We start from the raw sequence: 25,958 nt of genomic DNA, 5'->3' as shown, positions 1-25,958 counted from the left end.
CATTATAGTGATGTCATTCTTCTTTTATTCTCTAAAATGCGTATAGGTACGATATCAGCTATGAATTAGAAAAAATATTTTGATTAAACAAGTTTTCTTTTCTTCTTCTTGTTAGACAGTGTACTGACAAACAAAATTATACTATTTTCGAATACACGCGAGTATAACTCAGCGCGTACTAGCACAAGCTAGTCTGCGGTGATAAGTGCGTGTACAATGGCTATGAACAATGAAACAGTAGCTTGACAACACCAAGCACCAGCCGAAAAGCCTTGTTTGTGTCATAGTTACATAGCTTTATTTTAGCTGAACGATTTTCGGTTTTATTGACAACTTAGTGTGAAACATCGTAAGCTCACTTATTCTTTCTTGACTACATACGGCGCCAACTAAAACCATATTATTTTTTGATAATTGTCTTTTTTTAGGTTATTAAATATATTAATAACATCACTACAATAGAAACAATTACAACTAACAATTACTTTGATGATCTACTAGTAGCATAATATTCCAGTGTTCTCTTAATTCCCAAGAGCCCGACAGTCAAAGGGCTTGACTACTAGTCATATGGTAAATAGAGTATCGACCCTGAATGATTGTTACAGTAATGGTTACTGTTACGCCTATTACTAGCACAAACTTGACGCGTAGATTAAAAAGAAAAATGAAAAATATTGACCATAAAAAGAAGTGACAATATTCTAAAATGATTTATTCTTTATCTAAATAAATAAAAAAATATTTACAGTATAATCTCTCCTATCTAAGAAATAATAAGAAAGAATGAAAATGAAAAACAAAGTGTGTAGCTGTTCGAACGAACAAAAACGTACTTATATATCTGATGTAAGTTTTATAATTAATTTAATACAAAAAAATAATTTTATATTTCATAACAGTCGCTCTAAGAAAGAAAAATTAAATAAATTCAATCTACCATTTCTGTTTGATTTCACTTTTTCACAAAAGTTCAATGTTGCTATGAAATATTATTAAAGACTAGCTGCTGCCCGCGGCTTCGCTCGCGTCGCGTCGCGTGTATAAGTAAAGGATAAATGATTGTTTGGAAGTCTGTGATTTTAAAGTACGAAGTATTCAATGTCATTCTGGTTAGAAAAAAGTATATATATAATAATTATCAATAAACATCCTGTGAATCCCTGTAGTTTCTTTTAATATATTTTATAGTGACTTAAATGGCTTGAAAAAAATATAATTATCTATTTTTATCTTATAATTTTTATACAAGTCTTCCGATCTACGTTTCTGTTGCTTAAATATCCCGGTATCTACCCACATGGAGGTCATGTTGAGCTAAAACTTCGAGACTACCAATTAAGTGGCAATATATACAATATGTATAATACATGACAATAATGGAATACGTTTTCTTTATACGAACTTTACTATGTTATGTAATTGTTAGGAGATATTGATTTTAAGACATTGTGTATTTTGCTATTTGCATCCAGAAGTATGTATATGAAGTTTTTTGCGAATATTTATCCACAAACGTTAAAAAATCTCTTAAAAAAATATTGCCAACCGTTTGTATGGAATTTCTAAGAGCTTTGAAATACATATTTATCAATTCAATCAAAAAACACAAATAGTAAATTGCAAGCAGATGAGACTATTTTTTTTTTCATTTTTATATTAATGTTTCCGCCTCATTTTTCCCGTTTGGGGTTGAATTTCTAAAAAGTAAGAAATACATATACTACACATCTATTTTTTTCTCAAAAGCTTTGATATTAAATATCAAATAACATAACATTTTTCTTACATCAAAAATGACGGAGTCCCCATACAAACTTCCAACCCCTTTTTTTATCGTGGGGAAATTCTCATGAATACCCTCATATCTAATGATACATGGAGGGTTATGTCGGACTCTTACCGACTAAAACTACCACGGTTCCAGCGATCCACACTTGGCGAAGTTGCGGGTACGCTTGCGCATTCTTTCGCGCCTCCACCTGTGGCTGTTCTTTTTGTCGAACCCTTCCATGTTAAATACCCCTGTTGGGATGTGCCGGTTATGCTCACATATTTCTCGACCTGGGGGACCCTATACTTTAAGAAATGAACTCCCCCTTTTCATTGCCCGGAGGTTCTCTTCATTGAGGTAAATAGTTGGCGTTGCGATGCCGTCTGTACCCTGTTCTCCTTCGGCGCATCGGGTCTGCGAGTGTATCTTTCTCCCTTTCTCTCTCCGCCGCCTCCTTTTGCTTCATGACACCATCGCAAAAGGTTATCATCGCCTTCCAGGACTTTTCACTCTCTAGCATTGACTTTACCACAGCTGGTAGCGATAAATCTTCTCCTACAGCTGCAAGTGGCGTCTCGATTCCTCCCATGCAGGGCATACTTGTAAAGTATGTGTCGCTGTGTCCTCCTGCGCTCCGCAAGCATGGCAAATTGCGGTTGGTTCCCTTCCAGCGATTTTCCACAGATATCTCTCGAAACATCTGTGTCCTGAGAGAATCTGCACTAAATGGAAAGTCAGTAGAGAACATTGCCTTTTACACCATTTGAGCAGGACCGGTCGAATCACCTCTATTGTAGCGTGGCCTGCAGTGGGCTCCGCCAGTCTCTCTTCCCACTTTCGAATAAGTATCGAAAGTTTATTGGCCCTCCATTCCTTTTCCTCTACTGCGCTGTAAAGACCATTACGTCTACGGCATTCAGACCGTCGGAAATACGTCTCGGCTAGAACTTCCGCCTCCAAATCCCAAAGTGGAGAACCAGCGAGAACGCATGCTGCCTCAAAGGATATTGTTCGGTATCCTCTGATGGTTCTCGTAGCCATGATTCGCTGTGGTCGCCTTATCAGTGCTTTGCTCTTGTTATTAAGAGCGTTGACCCAAATGGGAGCCCAGTACAGTGCCATCGATTTGATCACCGCGGTATAGAGGCGACGGCGTCCATCGTTTGGACCAGCGACGTTTGGGAGCAGGCATCCAAGTGCATTTGCTGTGGCCACCAGTCTAGGACACAATTGTCGGAAGTGATCCAGGAATTGCCATCGACTATCAAGAACGAGACCTAAATATCTAAGTGTCGATCCGACTTCGATGGCAACTCCTCCGACTGTAATCTTAGTGCCTTGCGGAGGCTTTCGTCGGGGACGATGGAAGCAGATCGCTCTGGATTTGTAGAGAGCTACCTCTAGTCCTAAATTTCGAATTCTCTCTACCACCTGAGACACTCCGGCAGTAGCAAGAATAGCGGCCGTTCTAAAGTCGCCTCCTCGGGCTGTCACGAGGGTATCGGCTGCATAGCAGACCAGGTTTACACCTTGTGCCAAGTCATCTCTCAAAACCCAATCGTATCCAAGGTTCCATAGAAGTGGGCCAGAACAGAGCCCTGGGGGACACCACAAGATAGTTTACGTCTTCTCCATCTTCCTTGTCTTTTATACGATAACATCGTAGATAGAAAGGTACTCGGTGATACCTTAACGCTTTTTTTTTTTTTTTTTATAGAATAGGAAGGCGGACGAGCATATGGGCCACCTGATGGTAAGTGGTCACCAACGCTCTTAGACATTAGCATTGTAAGAAATGTCAACCATCGCTTCCACCACTTCCTTAATGCGCCACCAACCTTGGGAACTAAGATTTTATGTCCCTTGTGCCTGTAATTACACTGGCTCACTCACCTTTCAAACCGGAACACAACAATGTCAAGTATTGCTGTTTTGCGGTATATCTGATGAGTGGGTGGTACCTACCCAGACGAGCTTGCACAAAGCCCTACCACCAGTACCAGCTTCTCTAACACCAGCCCATGGCAAGGTGTTGAATGCATTGGACATCACCCTGTGCTATTGCTTGTTCAGCGTCAAACTTGACCCGCATGATTGCGTCCAGCGTCGAACGTTCTGTCCGAAAACCGAATTTATTATCGGAGAGTCCGGGGCCAACTATACTTAAGTGCTTGACGACACGAGAAGCTACTATTTGTTCAAAAAGCTTGCCTACCTCGTCAAGAAGCACGATAGGACGATATGCAGATGGGCTATCGGCCGGCCGTCCATCCTTACGAAGTAGGACTAAGTGCCATAAGTCCTTCCATGCCACCGGGAATCGGCCTTGCTCTAAGCAGCGAATACTCTCTAATAGAGCGCGGAGGGCCTATGTCCGCTGTCGCAGGCGCAACGGCCTCAACACGGACCTAGAGGGACAGCTTTTGGCCGCTTACCGCCAGCTGAAAAAAGATCTAAAGCTGGCGATAAGTCGGGCCAAAGAAAAGGCGAGGAAGGAGTTGTTGGTGGCCCTCAATCGGGATCCATGGGGGCAACCGTATCGCGGGGTTCGCGGAAAATTCCGCACCCAAGTCGCCCCCGTGACGGAGACGCTGCCGCTGGAGCTCCTCCTGCGCCTGGTCGGGGAGCTGTTTCCCCACCCAGGCGAGTTTTTCCCTCCGCCTATGGCCCCTCGGTCCGTGATAGAGGACGCAGTGGCTCCACCACTGATCAAGGAGCGAGAAATGGAGATGGCTCTCGGCCGCTTGAGGGCCAAAAACACGGCGCGTCCGGACGGTGTTCCAGGGCGTGTTCTGTGCGACGTCTTGGAACACCTTGCACCCGGCTTCGGGAGCTGTTCGACGAATGTGTGAGAAGTGGGCAGTTCCCGAAGCCTTGGAAGCAGGGGAAATTGGTGCTGCTGCCGAAGGAGGGTCGACCACCGGGCTCCTCCTCGGCATACAGGCCGATAGTGCTGCTGAACGAGACGGGCAAGTTGTTTGTTGGCAAGGCCTTGAACACCCTGAAGACTCGGACCATGAAAGCGGTGGCCCAGGGGAAAGTGGTCCTGGCGGTGTCGCTAGACGTTGAAAATGCCTTTAACAGTCTCCCGTTCGAGACGATCAGGGAGGCACTCCGATACCATGGGGTGCCGAACTATCTGATGAGGCTGTTGGAGGAGTACCTCCAGGACCGAGAGGTCGTCTGGGCGAGGGGCAACGGCAAGTTGGTCCGGCGTCGGGTAGGCTGCGGCGTTCCACAGGGGTCGGCTCTCGGCCCAATTCTGTGGAACGTCGCCTACGATTGGCTCTTGAGAGCCCCCGTCCTTCCCGGTATGGGGGTCTTGTGTAACGCAGACGACACCCTCATCACCGCGACAGAGCGGGACCTTCAGGAGGCGGCCCGCCAGGCCGAGGTCGGGACGACTCTTACCGTGGACCGAGTGGAAATGCTGGGCCCGAGGGTCTCCATCTCCAAAACGGAGGCTCTCCTCTTCCACGGTCCACGGAGAGGCCCCCCACGCGGGGCGAGTATCACCGTCCACGGGACGGAGATCAAGGTGCAGGCCCAGATGAAATACCTGGGCCTGATCCTGGACGGGCGATGGAGATACGGGCAGCATTTCGTGCAACTCGGCCCGAAGTTCGTCAATGCCGCCGCCACCTTAGGTCACCTCCTACCCAATGTGGGAGGACCGGGATCGCTATGCCGACGCCTCTATGCCGGTGTAATGAGGTCGATGGCACTGTACGGTGCCCCGATATGGGTGGACGCACTCACCGCACAAAACCGGGTCCTCCTGCGGAAGCCGAGAAGGTTATAGCGGTGAGGGCGATCAGGGGATATTGTACGGTGTCCTGGACAGTGGCGACTCTCCTCGCGGGCGACCCGCCTTGTACCGCTTCCGGGCCGAGGCGAGGGAACGCGGCGACCGTACAGGGTCGGCGGAGGTCGGGTGGATCAGGGCTCTAGCCCAGTAGGCCCTGATCACCCGATGGAAGGAGGACCTGGGGTCCCCCACGGCGGGCCTGGCGACAGTGGAAGCGGTACGTCCCCACTTTAGTCGCTGGGTCAAAAGGAAACGAGGCACGCACTCGTTCAGGCTGACGCAGGTGCTTACCGGACATGGCTGTTTCGGTAAGTATCTGCACGAGATAGCGCGGCGAGAGGTGTCACCCTCCTGCCACGAGTGTGGTGTGCCTTTCGACACGGCGCATCACACCCAGACGGAGTGTGCCGCGTGGGGGCCCCAAAGGCATTACCTGGCGGCGGTTGTTGGAGGAGATCTCTCCTTGCCGAGCATCATCGACGTGATGCTCGGAAGTGAGGGGTGCTGGTCGGAGATGATCTCCTTCTGCGATAGTGTGATATCACAGAAGGAGGCGGAGCGGGCGCGGGAAGAAGATGCCGCTGCAAACCCGATCCACCGGAAAAAACCGGGGTGAAGAAAAAGGCGCAATGCGCACCTTCTCCCCCCGCCACAATAGGCGCCGCCGGACTAGGGGGGGTTCACAGTACCCTAGGAACCCTCCCTAGAGAATGGAGGCCCGCATAGGCTGGCCAGCTGTCAGAGCGCCACGGTAGCATGCGAAAGCGATCCCGTGGCGCTCCTCGTTAAAATGAAAAGGGTAACGCTGGTTTTTTAGTGTGTATCCCGATGTTCGGGCCGCACTCGGCGCCTTGGACACCGGCGAGTCCCATATACCCCCCCACTGTTCCCGTGGGGGTAACGGGGGAAAAGAATACTCATATCTTAACTACGAAAGATAGTGTTTTGTTATTATTTGTTACTTCTTCAAGATTTATCACAGCTAAAATATAACATATAAAAAATCTGTATATGGAAAATATATGAGTAAAACTATTATCAACGCAATAGAACCCAAAACAATGATTGTTAGATTTTTTTTCTTTTTGTCTGTTTATCAGTGTGTTTGTAAGTCTGTGCCTTTGTGCACGCTAATCTTAAAAATTTCTAAACAGATTTGAGTGCGGTTTTCACTAATGTATTGTGGATAACTTCACTTAAAATTAAATGGTTTTGTAGCAGTACGCATAGCAACAAGAATACACACGCCACGCATGCCTCATTATTTGACGTCATCGTTTGAAACAATGAATAGCTCTGAAAAGAACTGTTTATTTGAAACAAGAAGCAGTATGCAATGACGTAGTATGACGTAATGTCAAGCTCTTAAAAGAGCTGTTTTATAGTTATAATCTTCACATAATAATCTTCGCTTCAATTGGGTTCACTTCTTCAATGAAAACGACTCAACTTGCTGACTTCTTGAAACACGAATTCAGATCTATACGATCAATCATATTAAATAGGATTAAGCGTATGTCGGTTAATTCGCCCATGTCTAGATATATTATAATATCATCTATCTTTTAAGGTTGACTATAACCTTTTATACGGTAATCAAATTTGTTCTAAAATAATTATTATTTACAATGTCGTTTTAATAATTATTATATTAAAAATGTTGCGTCTTATTCGTGCTTGCACTTTTAATATTTTTTCATAAAATACTTATATAAAAATTTATATAAATCCATTAAAACGATCAATTTCTCTATTTGTTTTGTTAATTTAGTGTTAAGTTACTTTAAATAAAAATAACTGTGATATTGTTGTTTTTGTTTAAATATATGTGTAGAAAATTCACGGTTGTCTTTGTCATATTGATGTTACTAACCAGGTCTCATTTTTATTTTATTTTTGATAGTAATTATATATAAATTTATTCTCCTGACCCATGAGGGTGTACATTATACCCTCGTGAGCTCAAACCAGAGCTCCGAGCCTGAGAATGTAACGTTGTTAATATCAACAAAAAAAAATCGTTAACTTTATATTAGTCCGATTCGCGAATAGGACAGTGTAACTATAGACATAAGGGACATAACCTCTTTGGCATTGTAAGGAATGGTGAATATTTCTTACGCTGATAGTAGCTTACCAACAGATGGCACATTTGTCGTCCTCCTACATTATATACGAAGATATCTTAGGCTAGCTAACTGCAACCTTATAACTTAGTAAATGAAAGATACATAATTATTGTATGTCACCATCAACAACGCCCACATAATCAAGTGGTTACATACATAAATATGGACATACAATGATAAATAAGAAATGCCCGAGCTTAACTTAATACAATTATTCGGCTCGTCCGTCTATCACGTTGTTCGTAACGTAGGAAGCATTGCCATGCAAAATCATTCGTGCTAAGTACACATCAGTATTTACGCATTCATGGACATGACGCATGTATGATATATGTCCAACCTTAAGGACATTCATTTATCGAAACGATGATTATTGATGAAATATATTAATTACCACTCTTGCACGTGAATTTGTTTCAAATACGTTGAATATTGTTATAATTCTTACTAATAATGTACGTCTTAATTACTTCGATCATTGTGAAATTTTGTATAAACGTTGTCTGTGGTACAGACAAGGGTACCTAACACACCCCCACCCGCCACTCATACGCGGGCGGAGACTCAAGTATCAAGTAATATGGGTTGATGTAAAACTTTTCCAGTTTGCAATGATTTAATCCCAATATAATTAGTCTGAGTAATTTCCGATTAATTTGTTTCCTGCAAAAATACTTAAATAAAAAATTCAAATTTATTTAAATAAAAATGTTTTTATAAAGTATTAATTCTTATGAAAAATATCGAGATAGACATAGACAGAATTTTATAGTACTTACCCGTTGTAATAATATGTCAAAACTATAAAAGTTTTGACATATTATTACAACGGGTAGTTGAGTAGGTTATGTGAAAATGCCAGCCCTCCTGGCTGAGGTCGGAGCGTCACTCACGATGGACCGGATCAGGATGCTGGGCTTGAGGGGCTCTGTAACAAAAACGTAGGCCTCCTATTCTACGGTCCACGTCGGGGTCTCCCTCGAGGAGCATCTATCACCATCTATGTCCAGGGGACGGTGATAGATGCTCCTCGTACAGTGTCATGGACTGCAGCGACACTTCTCGTGAGCGATCCACCCTGGGAACTCCAGGCATAGGTGCTTGCGGAAGTGTACCGGTTCCGGTTGGAAGCGAGGTCGAGCGGCGACCGATCAGGATTGGCGGAGGTGGAGCAAGTCAGGGCTCTAGCCCAGCGAGCCTTGATTCACAGGTGGGAGGAGGACCTGGGGTCCCCCTCAGCAGGCCTGGCGACAGTGGAGGCGGTCCGTCCCCACTTGAGTCGCTGGGTGGAACGGAGTCACGGCACACTTACATTCAGGCTGACGCAGGTGCTTACCGGGCACGGTTGCTTCGGTAGGTATCTGCACCGGATAGAGAGGCGGGAGGTCGCTCCCTCCTGCCACGAATACGGCCACGGCGCATCACACCCTGATTGAGTGTGCTGCATGGGGGCCTCAGCGCCATTTTATGAATAAATCATCAAACGGTAGGTATGTAAAACAATATTATAAATGAAACGTGTACTCAAAAACCGGCTTAAAAGTTAATAAAAGCAATTTACGTTTTTTTAATATAATTTATTAAGCAATATGTAACAGATTAAAAATTAAATTATACCTAAACCCAATATTTCTAAGCGTTTTTTATAATGTTTACATTACATCAAATATTTATTGCTCTGAATGACTTATAATAATAGTTGAGGATGATTTTGCTGACTCTTCGAATTTGTATTTGTAGTTTATTACAGAACGTTATGGATCCATCGGTACCGTCATTAATAAATTATGATTCAATCAAATAATGAAACAGTTTATATGACTAGGTGAGCGTTATGGTAAAGAATTATCTAGACTTATAACTACTTACTTAATATATGATGACGAAATAGAGTCCATTATTACTGTATATCACAATCATAGTATGTATGTAAGCGAGTACAGAATGAAACAAATATAAAAATGTTATAATAGTTATATAATACATACTAGCTGCCCGTCCTTACTTCATACGAGTGAAATAAGAAAATTATTTATTTTTTATTAAAAATATATTCCCAGATAACACATAAAAAATCATTAAAATCGGTTCATCATCCAAAAATCATTTACGATGGCAAATCCGGGCTGCAACTGAAAATTTCTTAACCATAGAACGAAATATTTTTTTATTGGTCTGACCCCGAGTTTGAACTAAGGATCTATTAATCTGCAGCCTTCTAACTAACGAACCAGTCATTAAAATAAATTAATTAAGCCATAAGCATATAATATTATTCCAATTATTTAAAAAAACAGTACATTTAGCAATTAACCCAGTAGTTTTAGAGGTCTTTTTTTAAATAATTAATTTGAAGCTTTAGCAACACTTCATATTTATCACTGGTGGTAGGGCTTTGTGCAAGCTCATCTGGGTAGGTACCACCCACTCATCAGATATTCTACCGCAAAACAGCAGTACTTGTTATTGTTGTGTTCCGGTTTGAAGGGTGAGTGAGCCAGTGTAATATATAATAATATATATAACAGGTACAAGGGACATAAAATCTTAGTTCCCAAGGTTGGTGGCGCATTGGTTATGTAAGCGATGGTTGACATTTCTTACAATGCCAATGCGTTTGGTGACCACTTACCATCAGTTGGCCCATATGTTCGTCCGCCTTCCTATTCTATAAAAAAATATATATCGACATAAATGATCGTTTGCTGTATCCTAGATGTATCTTCGGACACATATAGAATTTCCAATGAAACTCTTTAAATCGTCTTTAGTAGTTTACTTTAATGTCAAGCTTACAAATTGCAGTTGACAAGTAACTAATACATAGTGAAGTACGATACGTCATATATATATATAATATGTTACGCCTGATGGTTAACGTTAAGCAAATATACGTATTTTATTTTTTGCGTGAGTGTTTGTGCTTGGCGTTAACACTAGATATCAAACAAAAAATAATATTTAATTATAATGTGTAAAAAAAATCTTAGCTTTATATTTTAAGAATAACATTATATTTTAAAACATATATATAGATTACATTAAATAAATAGTTGAATAGTTGAAATAAGAAATAGTAGAAACAATTGAACTATATAAGGATCGGCAAAGACTACCAAACTCATAGCATTAATTAATATAACACGCATTTTAAAAAAAATCTAATTAATAAAACTATTGTTTGTATCTAGGTCACAGCTATTTTACTGGTGGTAGGGCTTTGTGCAAGCTCGTCTGGGTAGGTACCACCCACTCATCAGATATTCTACCGCTAAACAGCAATACTTGATATTGTTGTGTTCCGGTTTGAAGGGTGAATGAGCCAGTGTAATTACAGGCACAAGGGACATAAAATCTTAGTTCCCAAGGTTGGTGGCGCATTGGCTATAAGCGATGGTTGACATTTCTTACAATGCCAATGTCTAAGGGCGTTTGGTGACCACTTACCATCAGGTGGCCCATATGCTCGTCCACCTTCCTATAAAAAATAAAAAAAAGTTTGATACAGGTATTAAGGAGGTTTTTGTACAATGCGATTAATTCTAAGAAGTGTTAAAAAATTTATAACACAATTTAGCCTTCGATAAAATGTATCGCCATTTTTTATGTTATAAATCTAAGTAATTTAAATGAGGAGAATATTCAACATAAAATAATAAACACGCTTCGTATATAAATTATTGTTATCAAACTTTCATCAATTGAAAAAGGAAAAAGCAAACGCTAATATAATACGATCTCAGAACTAAAGAACAAAATAAAGAACTAGAATGCCTACAACGATAACACTGATTAATGCGTCTATATTAATTGTCATGTACAAATTTTTATAGTATAATATAATATATTAGCTAATACTTAAAGTACATTTTACAATTTTTTCAGACTCTTCCCAAAGTCTTTTTGCGATTTCTAAATCTCTCGATAATTTAGATGGGGTTTTCTCTTGACAATCACTAAAATAGCGACCACTCACATTTTGCACATCTGGTGATACAGCGAGATATATCGATGTCTGTGCTGCCTCCCAAACACTTTTGTATAAAGAATTTAACATGATCAATACTATATTTCGAATAGTATCACTCTTTATATTTCTGAAAATATTTGTGGCTGCAACACCTGGATGCAAAGCATTTACGGTTACATTCGTTCCTTCTAATCTGCGACTGAGCTCCAATGTCATTAAATTTAAATATAATTTACTATTAGCATAAACCAAATAATCGCTCCAGTACTTTTCCATGTTTAAATTTTCAAAGTCCATTTCACCGTATTTATGAATGACCGAGGATACATTTATAATTCGGCTTGGTGCGGATGATTTTAAAAGTGGCAACAGGAGATTTGTTAACAGAAAAGGCCCAAAATAATTCACTTGCATACCCACGTGGTTACCGTCTTCAGTTTTATAGTTTCCGAGGCCACCTGCAGCGGCATTGTTTATAAGAACATCTAAGCGTTTTTCTGTTTTCAATATGTTTTCACTGAATTCCCGAATAGACCGAAATGATGCCAAGTCGAGACGTCGATATTCAATGTCTTTATTTCCTGTTGTCTTGATTATCTCTTTTGTAGCCTCCTGAGCTCGCTTGATACTACGGCATGCTATAATTATACGTGCCCCACGGTCTGCCAGATTTTTCGCTGTCTCCAATCCTATTCCACTATTACCACCAGTTATAATCACTACCTTTCCTACCATATGAACACTTGACTGACACACACGACATGTAAATTTCTGATATATTTTCACTGTTAAAAAAAAAACAACTATGGCTGAAAAAATTAACAACAAAATCATTTTTAACATATAAATTTTCTTTTTTGTAAAAGTAAATCACAGTCTGCTAAGCAGTGTACTGTAACTACAATCATACTACATATAATAAAAATATCGTTATCAAATACGAGGTCATGTTAACGCAATCTACAAAAGTAGACGAGTATCTATACATGATATGATACGATATGAACGAACGAACGAACGTGGTATTAGATAAAATAAATTGCATATATCAGTAGATATAATGTATAATGCCTATTCATCGATATGAAAGTGACCAAACGTCTCGTGTCCGCTTTATGATACTAAATGAGGCGTTGAGCGTGCGTACGCGTCGCTGTCATCTGTTGTGTAACGACTAACGGGTGTTCGAATTGTTTACTGTTCTATATAGAAATAACCTTGAGCGTAATTTTAAAACACCAATCTAATACGTAACGTAACGGATTGATAAAATGAAAAAAAATATTATATAAACACAAATATTTTAATCACTTTTTCTCTTTTGTAACAGTGAAATTTATTACATATAAACTTTTATTATTTCTCTCTATGCTCAATATTTTTATTTATATGTATTATCATTTTAAATTTACTGTGTATTTCTCTCTATATGATCGTGCTAATCACAGACTATTGTATGCATTTTCATTCCGTTTTGACCAATCATACCATCATACTTACATTATAAAGAGTTTTCTTTGTTAATTCTATTTTTAGTTTATAGTTTTAGGACGGACAAAGGTTATAAAGGTTTTTTTTTGTTTAAAAAAGTAAACAAAGAAAACAATCTTTAATCCTTATAAAAATAAATAAAATATCCATTTTCAGTATATGTACATCATATTGAATCGAAGAAGGAGTAAAGAACAAACCTTTGATCTTTAGTAGTTGTTTATTATATATTTATAATTACAACACTAATTTACTTAACTATTTATACCTTACTTCCAAAGTTCTGATATTAACTTCGTCGATATTCAAAATCCATTTGAAATCTATATTTGTAATCCATAACGATATGCATAGGTCATTTAAAATCTCGATCATTGACATCGCATCAATCCTTTTTTTAAATACAAAATAGGTAGGTGGCATCTGATGGTCACCACCGGTATCGCCATTATACCATTTTTCTGGTGGTTAAGCTTTGTGCAAGCTCGTCTGGGTAGGTGCCACCCACTCATCAGATATTCTAACAGCAGTACTTGGTATTGGGATTTTGGTATTGATTAATGGGAAACCCGCATTGGAGCAGCGTAGTGGAATAAGCTCCAAACCTTCTCCTCAAAAAGAGGAGAGGAGGCCTTTAGCCCAGCAGTGGGACATTCACAGGCTGTTACGGTTACGGTAATGGGTCAGATGTTCTCTGACGGCTTCCTGTGTTGCGATATATATAAACAGGGTAACACCAATGGGATGCCAATTATGCCTTTCCTCGGTGGTCTTATCATGGGTCTCCTCAACTTGAAGTTCGGTTTTTTCCTCCGCGACGACACAGTGATTCAAGTTAACTTCTTCGGTTTGACGCTGAGTATCCTGTACATTATGATATACTACTTTTATGCCAACAACAAGGGCCAGGTCTGGCTGGAGATGGGCATAGCTGGTACGTTCAGTGCTGCTATGATCACTTACGTGGAGTTTGAAGATCCGAAATTAATAGAGAACAGATTTGGAACAATCATCACAGTGTTCATGTTTTATTTGATTGCATCGCCACTGTTAATCTCAAACACATAATTAAAAACAAGAGTACGTAGGGCAAGCCCTTCCCCATAATCTGCTCAGGTACCATCGTGACTTCATGTGGCTGCTCTATGGAATCATTCTAAAGAATAAATTCCTTGTTCTTCAAAACGTAGTAGCGCTTACTCTGGTCGGATTCCAGCTTTCACTGTTCGCTATTTACCCATCTAAACCAAAAAGCAAGGACAAGACCAAGACGAAAACGAAGAAGACAAACTAAACTAAAATAGGTGCGAAAATAATCATATTTAACAAATTTAAAAAATATATAAACTATATCTTATATTATTTTAAATAGAGCTAGTTTTACACCAGAAGATTATATTACCACATAAATTATCTAGCATATAATTTTAGATTATAAAGTAAAAAAGAAAAGTTTATTAATTTGATTTTACTAATGGGAAAATAGCCGAATAAAGTTGAGTACATTTATTTTTCGCGATCTTAAAAAGGACACTATTCTTAAGAACAGCATATTAAAGTCTGTGGTACTTTTTACTCTGACCCATTTCAATTATAATTTATGGAACAGTTATTTTTAAACTAAAACAAAGGAGTCGCCTTTTATAAATTTCGTAAACATATATTTCGTAATAAGTAATGAAAATTTTGTAGACTGTTTTAAAAACTAACTTTTATTACAAACAACTTTTTATTTAACATAGTTAAAAATTTCACTATAGCTACTATTTTCCAATTGATTAACCAACGTTTTTATGGCCCCCAAAAACACAAAGTGATATTTAAATGATTTTTCAAATCTCAAACACAAACAAACATACGTATATATATATACACACAATGTGAACTTAACTACTATTACATATTGATATATACTACATAAAATTTGAGCCCATAAAAGAACACTTTTAGGGTAATATTTTTTCTTCAAATTTAAATGAGACCAAACAGGAAGTAAACCGTACCAAGCAAAAAAAAATTCCGAAACGGTTCATAAATGACGAAGTTCTGTGGTAATAAGCATAAAAAATTCAATTGAATTAATAACCTTTTTTTGAAATCGGTTAAATTTATTACAGAGAGTATACTATATTAATACTGTAGCTAAAAACTCTACATTTTGAGCTTTCTGATAGAATATATAATGTTTCAACATCTGATGGGAAATTAATAAGTACTCTGTAACTGTAACGTTGATTTTTTGCTGTCTATAACGACGCAGATCCCAGAAAGAAAATGATTTTTGTATCAGAAATCTCAGTAGCAACCTAAAATTTGTAAATGGCAGTGTTAACGATCACATGTCGAAATCGATCATGAAGACATCATTAAGCAATATTTTCAAATCTAGTTTTTTTATATTAACCTAAACCTAGTTTATATGTAGCTTATACTTATTATATATGTGGTCGACTGCCACGTTGGCCTAGTGGCTATATGTAAGGCCGCAGACTCGGAGGCCCTGGGTACCATTCGATCCAGGTCGGCCAATAAAAAGTTATTGGGTTTTTCTGTCAGAAAATTCTCAGTAGCAGCCCGGAGTCTGGAAGTTGGAAGTGTGTACACTCCCGTGCCTCGAAAAGCACTTAAAGCCGTTGGTCCTGCGCCTGAACTCTTTCCCGTCGCTTCGGATTGCCGTCCCATCGGATTAAGAGAGTTAGGGAATAGAGAGTGCACACAATTGTGCACTATAATATCTCCTGCGCAGTAGGCTAATCTCTCTTGAGATTGGCCATCGTGGCCGAAATCAGTCTGGAGGACATTATAGTTATTATTATATACGTGGTTTTTTCTGCCAATATTCGAAGAGTTGAATGAAATACATTAATTAAATGAAATCCTATTACAATACAATATTATTCATTGATTCCTACAACATTCACTCCAAAATTACTTTTAACTATCAAAGAATAAATATTTTCCGAATTTATAGCGTTTCATAGCTCGCCTAAAACGTATATGCCTATAAAATTGCAATAATTTTAATATAAAAGACTAATAGTTAATATAAGAGATTAATATAAGAGATTAATAGTTTTTTTTATTAAGCTCCTTTATAAAAAGTAATAGCAATACTATATTATTAAAATTTTAACTATTGTTTATATAAGGCGCTTTTTAGTTATTCTCAAAAGTATTTTGTAGTATTACATAGCCAGTCGGGATGTTTTGTATGGGTAAAGTTACATAACTTGGTAAATTTTTACTCTACATAACTGAAGCCGTTAATTGTATTATGTATAATACAACATTGAGAACATGATACAACATCAAACGTCTTACTTTTGGCGTTGTTTATAATAAATTAAATAACACTATAGTGTAACATAGTAGCTACATAATACTTTGTTTGCTAATAGATTGTAGCACGATCTTAAAGCGTGCAGCGAGCACCGTGTATAATGATTTTTATCAAATTATTTATAGAGACGTATTAATTACTTCAAATACTTGCTTTGTGATAACAATATGTAGTATGCTGCTAATGTATTTCGATATTGCATCAATTTTAACTAATAAGGTATAAACTAAAATTAGCTGTTGACTAATTGACTTTAAATCTATTTTTAAAAATTTTAAAAGACAAAGCAGTTCTGTACCTTTTTCTACCCTGTTATTAACCGATTTTTGAAACGAAGCTCTTTTACGGTCCGGCACAGTCCGGGAGGTAGCGTTGCAAAAACAAAAGTCATAATAAGCCGGCTAATGTTGACATCGATAGTTAATCTTATATGACTAAAAAGCAAACCGATCTTGAGCTGCCTAAGTAACGGTGGATTTGGCTGTAGGAGGTTGGAAAAGTGGTAAAAAAAAGTAATAGTGCGCCGGCTGAAACTTTTTTTTTGAATAGTTAACATCATACTGAGCTGGAAAAAAAAAACGTCAGCTCCATCGTGGAGTGGAGCTATGCATCAGCTGCTCGCATGAACTTGTATAAAAATATGTAAAATAAAGTAGAGTAAGTAAAGAAATTTAACTAAATCATTGCTTAAATGTTTGAAAGTCAGAAACCAATAATCAGCTGCCTAGGTTTTTTTTACACTACGTTTGCCTAAGCGTGGTCTCCACTCCAACACGTGTCGGCTCCATCGGCCATCAATGCGCCTGGAGACATGACCAGCCCACTTCCACTTCACCGAGCTAATTCTAAGCGCGATGTCGGTGACTTTAGTTCTCTGGCGAATGTCCTTATTTCGGATTCTATCTGCCAGAGAAACCCCAAGCATCGCGCGTTCCATTGCTCGCTGAGCGACCCTAAATTGGTGGACCAGTCCTACGGTAAGTGTCCACGTTTCGGCACCGTAAGTCATTACAGGTAGGACGCACTGATTGAAGACCCTGGTCTTAAGCGACTGTGGGATCGACGATTCAAAAATATGACGTAACCTCCCGAATGCCGCCCAGCCCAAACGTATTATTCTTTTATTTATTTATTTATGGTCCACAAAACAGATTATAACTAAAGACACATTTAATATATAAGTAAACATTATAAGCAAGCTAAGTTATAACCCAACAACTATGTGAACACAGATTGTAAATTTTAGCCTCCTTCTCAAAGTTGTGCCGGCCAAGTTGTATAGTTTGGCCCAGGTAGATATATTCCTGCACAACTTCAAGTGGAGAGCCATTTACGACCACTGGTCTCGGGGATACATGACGGTTTGCCATAATTTTGGTCTTTTCAATGTTCATCCCGAGACCTACTTGTCTTGAAGAATCGCTCAGGCTGTTTAGCATCTCTTCCAAATCCTGCAGAGTCTCCGCCATGATGACAATGTCGTCGGCAAATCATAGATGTGTAATGTGTTGGCCATTTATATTAATGCCGCGTCCGTTCCAATCGAGCGTCTTGAAGACGTCCTCCAATGCATTGGTAAAGAGTTTCGGTGATATTACATCTCCCTGTCTTACCCCGCGATGCAATTGGATTGGTCTTGTGCTCTGATCTTGTACTTGGACGGTCATGGTTGCGGCTTCGTACAAACACTTTACCACCTGGACATACCGACAGTCAATTAGGCATCTCTGCATGGATTCCAGAACAGCCCAGGTCTCGATGGTATCGAAGACTTTTTCGTAGTCCACAAACGCTAGGCATAGAGGCTGATTATATTCCTCGGTCTTCTGTATTATTTGCCTTAGTGTGTGTATGTGGTCTACGGTACTGAAGCCTTTTCGAAACCCAGCCTGCTCCACGGGTTGGAAGTCATCGAATTTTCGGGCAAGACGATTCGTGATTACCCTCGAAAACAATTTGTAAACATGGCTTAAAAGTGAAATGGGGCGGTAGTTTTTCAGAAGAGCTTTATCGCCCTTCTTGAAAAACAGCACCACCACACTTCTGCTCCATATCTTCGGTGTTATACCATTGTGGAGGACGGAATTAAAGATGTTAGCCAGCTCTCTCAGAACTGGTGTGCCTCCTGCTTTGAGAAGCTCTGAGGTAATTCCGTCATCTCCTGGAGCCTTTTTGTTTCCAAGTTGCCCGAGAGCAATCCTAATCTCGCCCAAATCGATGTCGGGAAGATCGTCTGATAGATGGCGTGTTAGTCTGGCTCGTGGGTCATCCGCACTGTGGGACTCAGGTGGAGGTACTCGTGATGAGTATAAATCGCCATAGTACTTTTCGACTTCAGCTGGAATCTCTGGTTTTGAGGTAACGGTGGAAAAATCATCAGGTGAGACAATAAAGATTTGGTCGGGAGGTAGCTTTGCAAATACAAATGTTATAGTATGGCGGCTGATGCTGACACCGATAGTTGATCTTATATGGCTAATAAGCAAAGTGATCTTCAGCTGCAATTTGTGAAAAATAAATCATCTCGAGTGATGTAAGATTCAATTAAATATAATTTTAAATATTAAACTATATTTCAAGAATTATTTAGCAGTAGTCAAGTCTGTTTTAAGAGAAGCTTTAAGATGCTAATAATGCGAAGATCATTTCACAATATACAAATTAGAAAATCTACATTTTAAAAAACGTTTTGAACTGAAAAAGTTTCGCAAAAAATTTCGTTCCGAACGGGGGTACCCCGGTCGCACAATTTTTATTAGTTAAAATAGTTACAACGAGCTTACGTTATATAAGTAAATAAAATGAAATAAGAGCAACACAAATTCTAATACCTTGTCTACACACATTAAATAATGATTATGGTCGATTTTCGACCACTGGACGAATACAAGTGTTGATGAACAGTTGTAATTTCTTTTTAAAGTATTGTTTAAAGGTTAGTATGATCTGATTATTTTATTTATTTTAATTAAGTCTTTATTGCTCACAATATAAAAAGGGAACAAAAGGACAGGTAAACTATTACGCATGCTAAGGCGACCTTATCATTTACAGTGACCTTATCCAGACGACCTCTATTAAGGATTAACACGTTCAATGCGATCAATGACTTTCCTAATTTGTACGCAGTGTGGTACAAGGCAAATCTCACTTGTACACTGACTAAAATAAAACTCTAATCCAATTTCGTCGATTTCGAAATTCAATATTTTGATATTAGCGAAGTTACTGAGTGGCGTCGTTATGTTTCTTTGTAAATCATCGTCAGAGTAAAAGAGAACAAAAATAGTCGGTCATATCGGTTTGCCGTCCCATCGGATTATGTTAGTAAGGGAATAGAGAGTGCACCCGTGTTTGCGCACGCACTTGTGCACTATAATAAGTCCTGTTGGCTAATAATTTTTGAGACTGGCCGCTGTGGCGGAAATCGGTCAGAAGGACATTAATTATTAAATAACAAATATATTATATTAAAATTCATATTAAACTTTAACGGTTAGTTTTAATAGAGAAGTAATGGCGCCGGCCATTTTATATTTCATAAAAGTTGTCTCTTTTATTAAGATTTCATTTTAAAAAATTCTAAATAAATAAAATAAATTTAATTAATTCTAAATATTAAATTATAGAATTAAGTTCTTATGAATGTGAAAAAAACAAACATTCAAGTGAACGAAGCCCCAGAAATAAGCTAGTGTATTTAATAAATCAAGCTAAAATGACATTACAAGCCAAAATATGTTGATTATAATCTTGGCGTATAATATAATCTTGCGTATTAGCGCGCGCAAAAAATTATAAATGCTATATTTATCTTTTTTTTTGTCAAATTCTAAGAATTACCAATTTATCTGAGTTTCTGGGATTTTTATATATTTTCCGGTGTTTGTCTAGTTTTTTTTTACCTTTTATTGAACGAATTATATAAATATATTATGATATATTTATTATATATATATATATTTATTTATTTATATATATATATATATATATATATATATATTTATTTATTTATATATGATATATTTATTTATTTTTATATATATTATGATATATTTATATAATTATATCATATAAATATTATATAAATATATTGCGCCTGGTTTTACATTAGCTCACTCATACTTCAACCAAAACGCAACCATACTAAGTATTGCTGTTTAGCGGTAGAATAGAATGATGAGTGGGTGGTACCTCCCAGACGGGCTTGCTCAAAGCCCTATCCCCGTTTACCGTATGCTAAGATTATTAATTATAAATAAAATTTTCAGTGAGTTGAATAGTTTTGTTTAATCTGACTTTGATAGAATAAAAAAATATATATTGGGACTATATCCAATGGCGTGGATAGATGCCGATGTATTTAAGCAATAGAAACGTAGATAGGAAGATTTGTATAAAATAAATATTTTTTTTGAGCCTATTATGTAACTATAAAATATATTAAGTGAAACTACAGGCATTCACAGTAAGTTCACTTATTATTAAGAGAAATAAAAAAAACTTTTTTTCTAAATGACATTTCATGCTTCTTACTTAAAAATAACAAAATGACTTCCAAACAATAATTTATTCTTTTACTTATAGTTAAGCGCGAACGAAGCCGCGGGCAACAGATAGTATAATATATATATTTAACTGATATCGTTCCATGTAATATCGCAATTATTTAGTTACTTCTCCATTGACTAGCGTGCTCGTCCTATTCTGTGAGGCAATGCTTACTGTCATAACAATAATAATTTTAATACTTTTTATCCTTGTCGTTACTGCATGGACTTATTGCAAATTATCAACGGGATTATGCAAATATAGTGGACATTTAGTTGGAAAAGTGGTTATAGTAACTGGTGCTAACTCAGGAATCGGATTTGAAGCAGCGAAAGATTTAGCGCAAAGAGGTGCTTTTGTTATTGCAGCTTGCAGAAATGTAGACAAAGGATCAAATGTTGTTAAAAAAATCATCAATTTATCTAATAATAAAGATGTTTACTTTATACAGCTGGATCTCGCATCATTTGCATCAATCAAAAAGTTTGTCGATAAAATATTTAAGTCAGTTTCAAGAGTCGATATTCTTATTAACAATGCTGGCGTGTATACGACAAGCAATAATAAGACAGAAGACGGATTTTCTATTGGAATGCAAGTCAATTATTTAGGACCATTTCTCTTAACTTCACTTCTTCTTCCCATATTAAGAAAATCTACTCCGAGTCGAATCGTTAATGTTTCTTCAATGCTGTATCAATTCGGCCGAATTAATTTTAAAGATATTGAAAGTAATAGGAGTTTGAACGCATTTGCAACATATTGCAACGCAAAACTCTGCACAATACTTATGACTGTTGAACTACATCGCCGACTCCAAGGTACAGGTGTAACAGTAAATTGTTTACACCCCGGAATGGTTAACACAGAAATGATTGACTCTGTTAATATTATATTTATTAAAGAAATTTTAAAAATATTCAAGATATTCTTTAAAACTTCGTGGGAAGGTGCCCAAACAACTATATATCTAAGTGTATCTCCTGATGTTGAAAATGTAAGCGGATGTTATTTCAAAGATTGTCGTATAGCAAATGTGAAACCCAAAGCACAAGAGTTAGTTGTGGCACAGAAATTATGGGATATATCAGAAAAAAATGTGAAATTAAAATAAAATTTGAAACTGATAATTGAGTAAGTGTCTTTTAAACCAGTTAGTTTTTAAACATTGCAAAAATATTTGTAGGTATATATTTCATTATTTGCATACTCTAATTTTTAAACAAAACTGGCCATTGACTTGTTATGTCATTTTAATTTTAATAAAACATTTTTGTAGATACAAAAAAAACATTATTTTTTATCAGGATTACTCATGTTATAATAATAAACTTATCAAACAACAAAGATAAAATCAAGTACAGCTTGAACTATCAATAAATAGTATTTTCTGTAGCCGTGTCACTGCCATATATTAAACATTTAAAAAAACGTTTATGAATAACTATAATATATAGTCAATATATAACTACTAGACACTGCATATTATAAATATGTAATACACGTTAACAAGTTACTAAGTTCACATGATGTTCGCCTTGAAAACCTTACGACTAACGCCAAGCTATAATTACGCAGCTTGATTATATAAATATTATAATTCCATATGGAATATAATATTTGCTTAACAAAAAAAATGTTTATCACCACCAGGTCCACCCCGAGCGTGACAGCTGACTCTTGTTTTAATTGCTAGCTATAACTAGAAATCAAGTCGCTAAATTGTGTCTGTAGTCGAGACTATATTAGTTGAATTATTCATTATCAAGAATGCAACACAGCCTTAAAAAAAATTACCATTATTCCAAAAAATAATACTAATCTATATATAAAATCAATAATATCTATGAAATTGTTATACTAGCCAGTATAATTTTTATTTAATGTCCTCCAGACCGATTTCGGCCACGGCGGCGAATCCCAAGAATGATTAGCCAACTGCGCAGGAGATATTATAGTGCACAAGTGTGTGTGCAAACACAGGCACACTCTCTCTTCCCTAACTCTCATAATCCGATGGGACGGTAATCTGACACGACCGGAAAGAATTCAGGCGCAGGACCAACGACTTTACGTGCTTTCCGAGGCACGAGAGTGTACACACTTCTAACTTCTAGACTCCGGGTTTCTACTGAGAATTTTCTGACAGAAAAACTCAATAACTTTATATTGGCCCGACCTGGGAATTAAGACTCAATCAATCAAGAGACCCAGGACCTCCGGGTCTGCGGCCTTACATCAAGCTATTAGACCAACAAGACAATCAAGAATATCCTTTGGTAATGCAACAAATATATTAGGTCCTTACAAATAAAATTGGCGTTTTGTACGGGCGGAATATAAAGTCAATTTTTTTTTTGTAAAATATATTTAATCAACCAAGTATGCACCGTTGTTATCTATGCACTTTTGCCATCTCATAGGTAGTTCATTGATCCCTTGACTAAAAAAAACCATGGCCCCCATGGTTTTTTTAGTACCGCGAAATAATGGACGTAACAATATTAGGCCCTTATATATGAAATTGGCGTTTTGTACGGAACGAATATAAAGTCATTTTTTTTGTAAAATATTTTTAATTTTCTTTTTTTTGGCATCTCATAGGTAGTTCATTGATCCATTTACTAAAAAAACCATGGGGGCCAGAATCAATAAACTCTTTGACTGCCGCATCGGAATTGATTTTTTTTCTCTGTAAGAAGTTGTCCAAATTCCGGAAAAAATGGTAATCCGTTGGAGCAAGGTCCGGGGAGTACGGTGGATGTCGCAGACATTCCAATTGTAGCTCACCTAACTTAGTGGTTGTTTGTTGTGCAGTGTGTGGTCTTGTGTTGTCGTGAAGCAGCAGTGGCCTAGAGCGATTGACCAATCTCAGTTGTTTAGCAGTTAGTTCTTCCTTCATGGTTTGCAGTTGCTGACAATAGATATCTGCCGTAATCGTTTGGCCAGATTTTAGAAAGGCGTAGTGATTGACACCGGCGCAAGTCCACCAAAACCCCCAAGTAACTTTTTCTGAATCAATTTTCGTTTAGGGCAGGATTTGGCTGGGTGGCCAGGGTTCAGCCATTGTGACAAGCGCTTCCAATTACACAGATACAGTATCCATTTTTCATCACAAGTAATGATTTGATTTTAAATTCCCTCATTATTGTGTCGGTTGAGCAAAGTAACACAGCAGTCGACGCGTGTTTGTAAGTTCGATTCACTCAATTCATGAGGTATCCATCGATCAAGTTTTTTTACTTTCCCGATTTGCTTCAAGTGGATTAATACAATTTTATCAATTACTCCGAAGCCTGCAGCTATCTCTGAAGTGCTTTGTGATGGATCCACTTCCACAATAGCCTTTAATTCTTCATTTTGCTTTTTAGTCTCCGGCCGATCACGGGGTAAGTTCTGAAGGTCGAAATTTCCAGAACAAAAACGTTGAAACCAAAAACGTACTGTGCTTTCTTTTGCGAAACCAACGCCGTACACATCATTAATCCTTCGAGCTGTTTCTGCAGCACTGGTACCACGGTAGAACTCGTACTCGTAAATATACCGATATTTCATGTTATCCATTGTGCGGTAATAAGCGACGCCAAAGAATATCAGTCAGGTCAGTACGACAAAACGCTAATTTCATATGTAAGGACCTAATATTTCTCATTTTTGTTGTTTTATTCGTTCGACGGCCCATACCTTGCGTCTTCCTGACATTATTCACAATAACAAACACACGCAAATAGTATTTACTGATGAAAAACGGTATACCGATAATATTTATCATTGTCATTTGTTATTTTAGTATTACAATCATAAAACACGTATATAATATTTCTTATATAAAAACAATCGTACAAAATTTTACACACACTGCGTTGTGATACATAACAAATACAGTAACGTCAAAATTACGCGACGCTTCACGTGAATGACTTGCGCATGTGTGGATGCAGTTCGATGAGGCGGACGTAGCGGCATCTGTGATTCAACACTATGAATAATTTCGTTTTGTTTGAAATACAAACGACGGTTAAATTATTTGGACATTGTACATACTAAAATCGTGATAAGAACATGGGTTGATGGGTTAGGAGGGTGAAAATTTGGGGTTATATATATTTTTGACGCTAAATCTAGATACAATACAAAATTTAAAAAATGTAAAAAAAATAAAAAATATCTGGGCAGGGACACCCTTATCACCTAGCGGTATGAAATATACTTTACGACCTATTCTCAAACCTCATAAATATACATAACAAATTTTATAAAAATCGGTCCCGCTGTTTCGGAGGAGTTCGACCACAAACACCGTGACACGCGATTTTTATATATTAGATTAACATACTAGCTACTCGGTCGATATATTCTATAAACCTTTCTCAACGGAAAGGCTATCTAACACAATTTTTTATAATTCCTGAGATAAGCGTTTAAACAAACAAACTTTAAAGTTTCAGCTTTTTAATATTAGTATTGGAGTAGTATACCGACAATCCTAATTTTACTGAAGCTTTGTTGTTATTAATGATATAAACTTCTATGATACGCACAGACAAAGCCACAATAGTTTTTTGATAGCAGCATATTCGCTGTCATTTTTTTTATTCATTTATAATTGCTTAAAAATAAGTACAATTTCAACTAACAATAGTGTATATATTTTCGTAACTTTACTCATACTTTTTCACTCACACATTTATCGTTTTGCTTTAGTAATATCATTGTTAATATATATTTAATGTTAATAATATTGTACAAAGGTTAATTGTGTATGTGTCAATTATTTAATACAAAGTGTTGCCAGTGGTGGTGTGGATTTATAATGTAATCTCAGAGACTTTATTGAAAGTAATCGATGTAATAAAAAGTATTAATATTTACTTTACCTAATTTATATAACAATA

The 25,958-nt window shown here is 37.6% G+C and overlaps 2 protein-coding genes and 1 pseudogene across 2 annotated transcripts; 2 read left to right on the top strand and 1 right to left on the bottom strand.

The window, feature by feature from the left end:
* Positions 1–10,472: 10,472 nt before the first annotated feature.
* LOC126768996 (retinol dehydrogenase 13-like) lies at positions 10,473–12,916 on the bottom strand. Its single transcript, XM_050487527.1, has one exon. It carries the CDS (start codon positions 12,522–12,524, stop codon positions 11,559–11,561), a length of 966 nt encoding a protein of 321 aa, XP_050343484.1. The 5' UTR covers positions 12,525–12,916; the 3' UTR covers positions 10,473–11,558.
* Positions 12,683–14,504, top strand: LOC126769220 (sugar transporter SWEET1-like; annotated as a pseudogene).
* A 2,438-nt stretch (positions 14,505–16,942) lies between these two features.
* LOC126769219 (retinol dehydrogenase 11-like) lies at positions 16,943–22,290 on the top strand. The gene is made up of 3 exons (XM_050487857.1): positions 16,943–16,977; positions 18,718–18,833; positions 21,339–22,290. The coding sequence occupies exons 1-3, from the start codon at positions 16,943–16,945 to the stop codon at positions 22,175–22,177; spliced, it is 990 nt and encodes a 329-aa protein (XP_050343814.1). The 3' UTR covers positions 22,178–22,290.
* The last annotated feature ends 3,668 nt before the right edge of the window (positions 22,291–25,958 follow it).

This window comes from Nymphalis io, chromosome 6, assembly GCF_905147045.1.
Source record: "Nymphalis io chromosome 6, ilAglIoxx1.1, whole genome shotgun sequence".
NCBI classification, from domain to species: domain Eukaryota; kingdom Metazoa; phylum Arthropoda; class Insecta; order Lepidoptera; family Nymphalidae; genus Nymphalis; species Nymphalis io.
Note: the sequence above shows the minus strand (reverse complement) of the source record. Positions and strands in the feature narration are given on the sequence as shown.

Bases quoted from the DNA above. Each gene is read 5' to 3' on its own strand.
- LOC126768996 (XM_050487527.1), bottom strand. From the start codon at position 12,524: ATGTTAAAAATGATTTTGTTGTTAATTTTTTCAGCCATAGTTGTTTTT.
- LOC126769219 (XM_050487857.1), top strand. From the start codon at position 16,943: ATGACTAAAAAGCAAACCGATCTTGAGCTGCCTAA. The intron at 16,978-18,717 runs GTAACGGTGGAT...GCAATCCTAATC, and splicing joins ACCGATCTTGAGCTGCCTAA to TCGCCCAAATCGATGTCGGG. The intron at 18,834-21,338 runs GTACTTTTCGAC...GTGGACATTTAG, and splicing joins GATGAGTATAAATCGCCATA to TTGGAAAAGTGGTTATAGTA.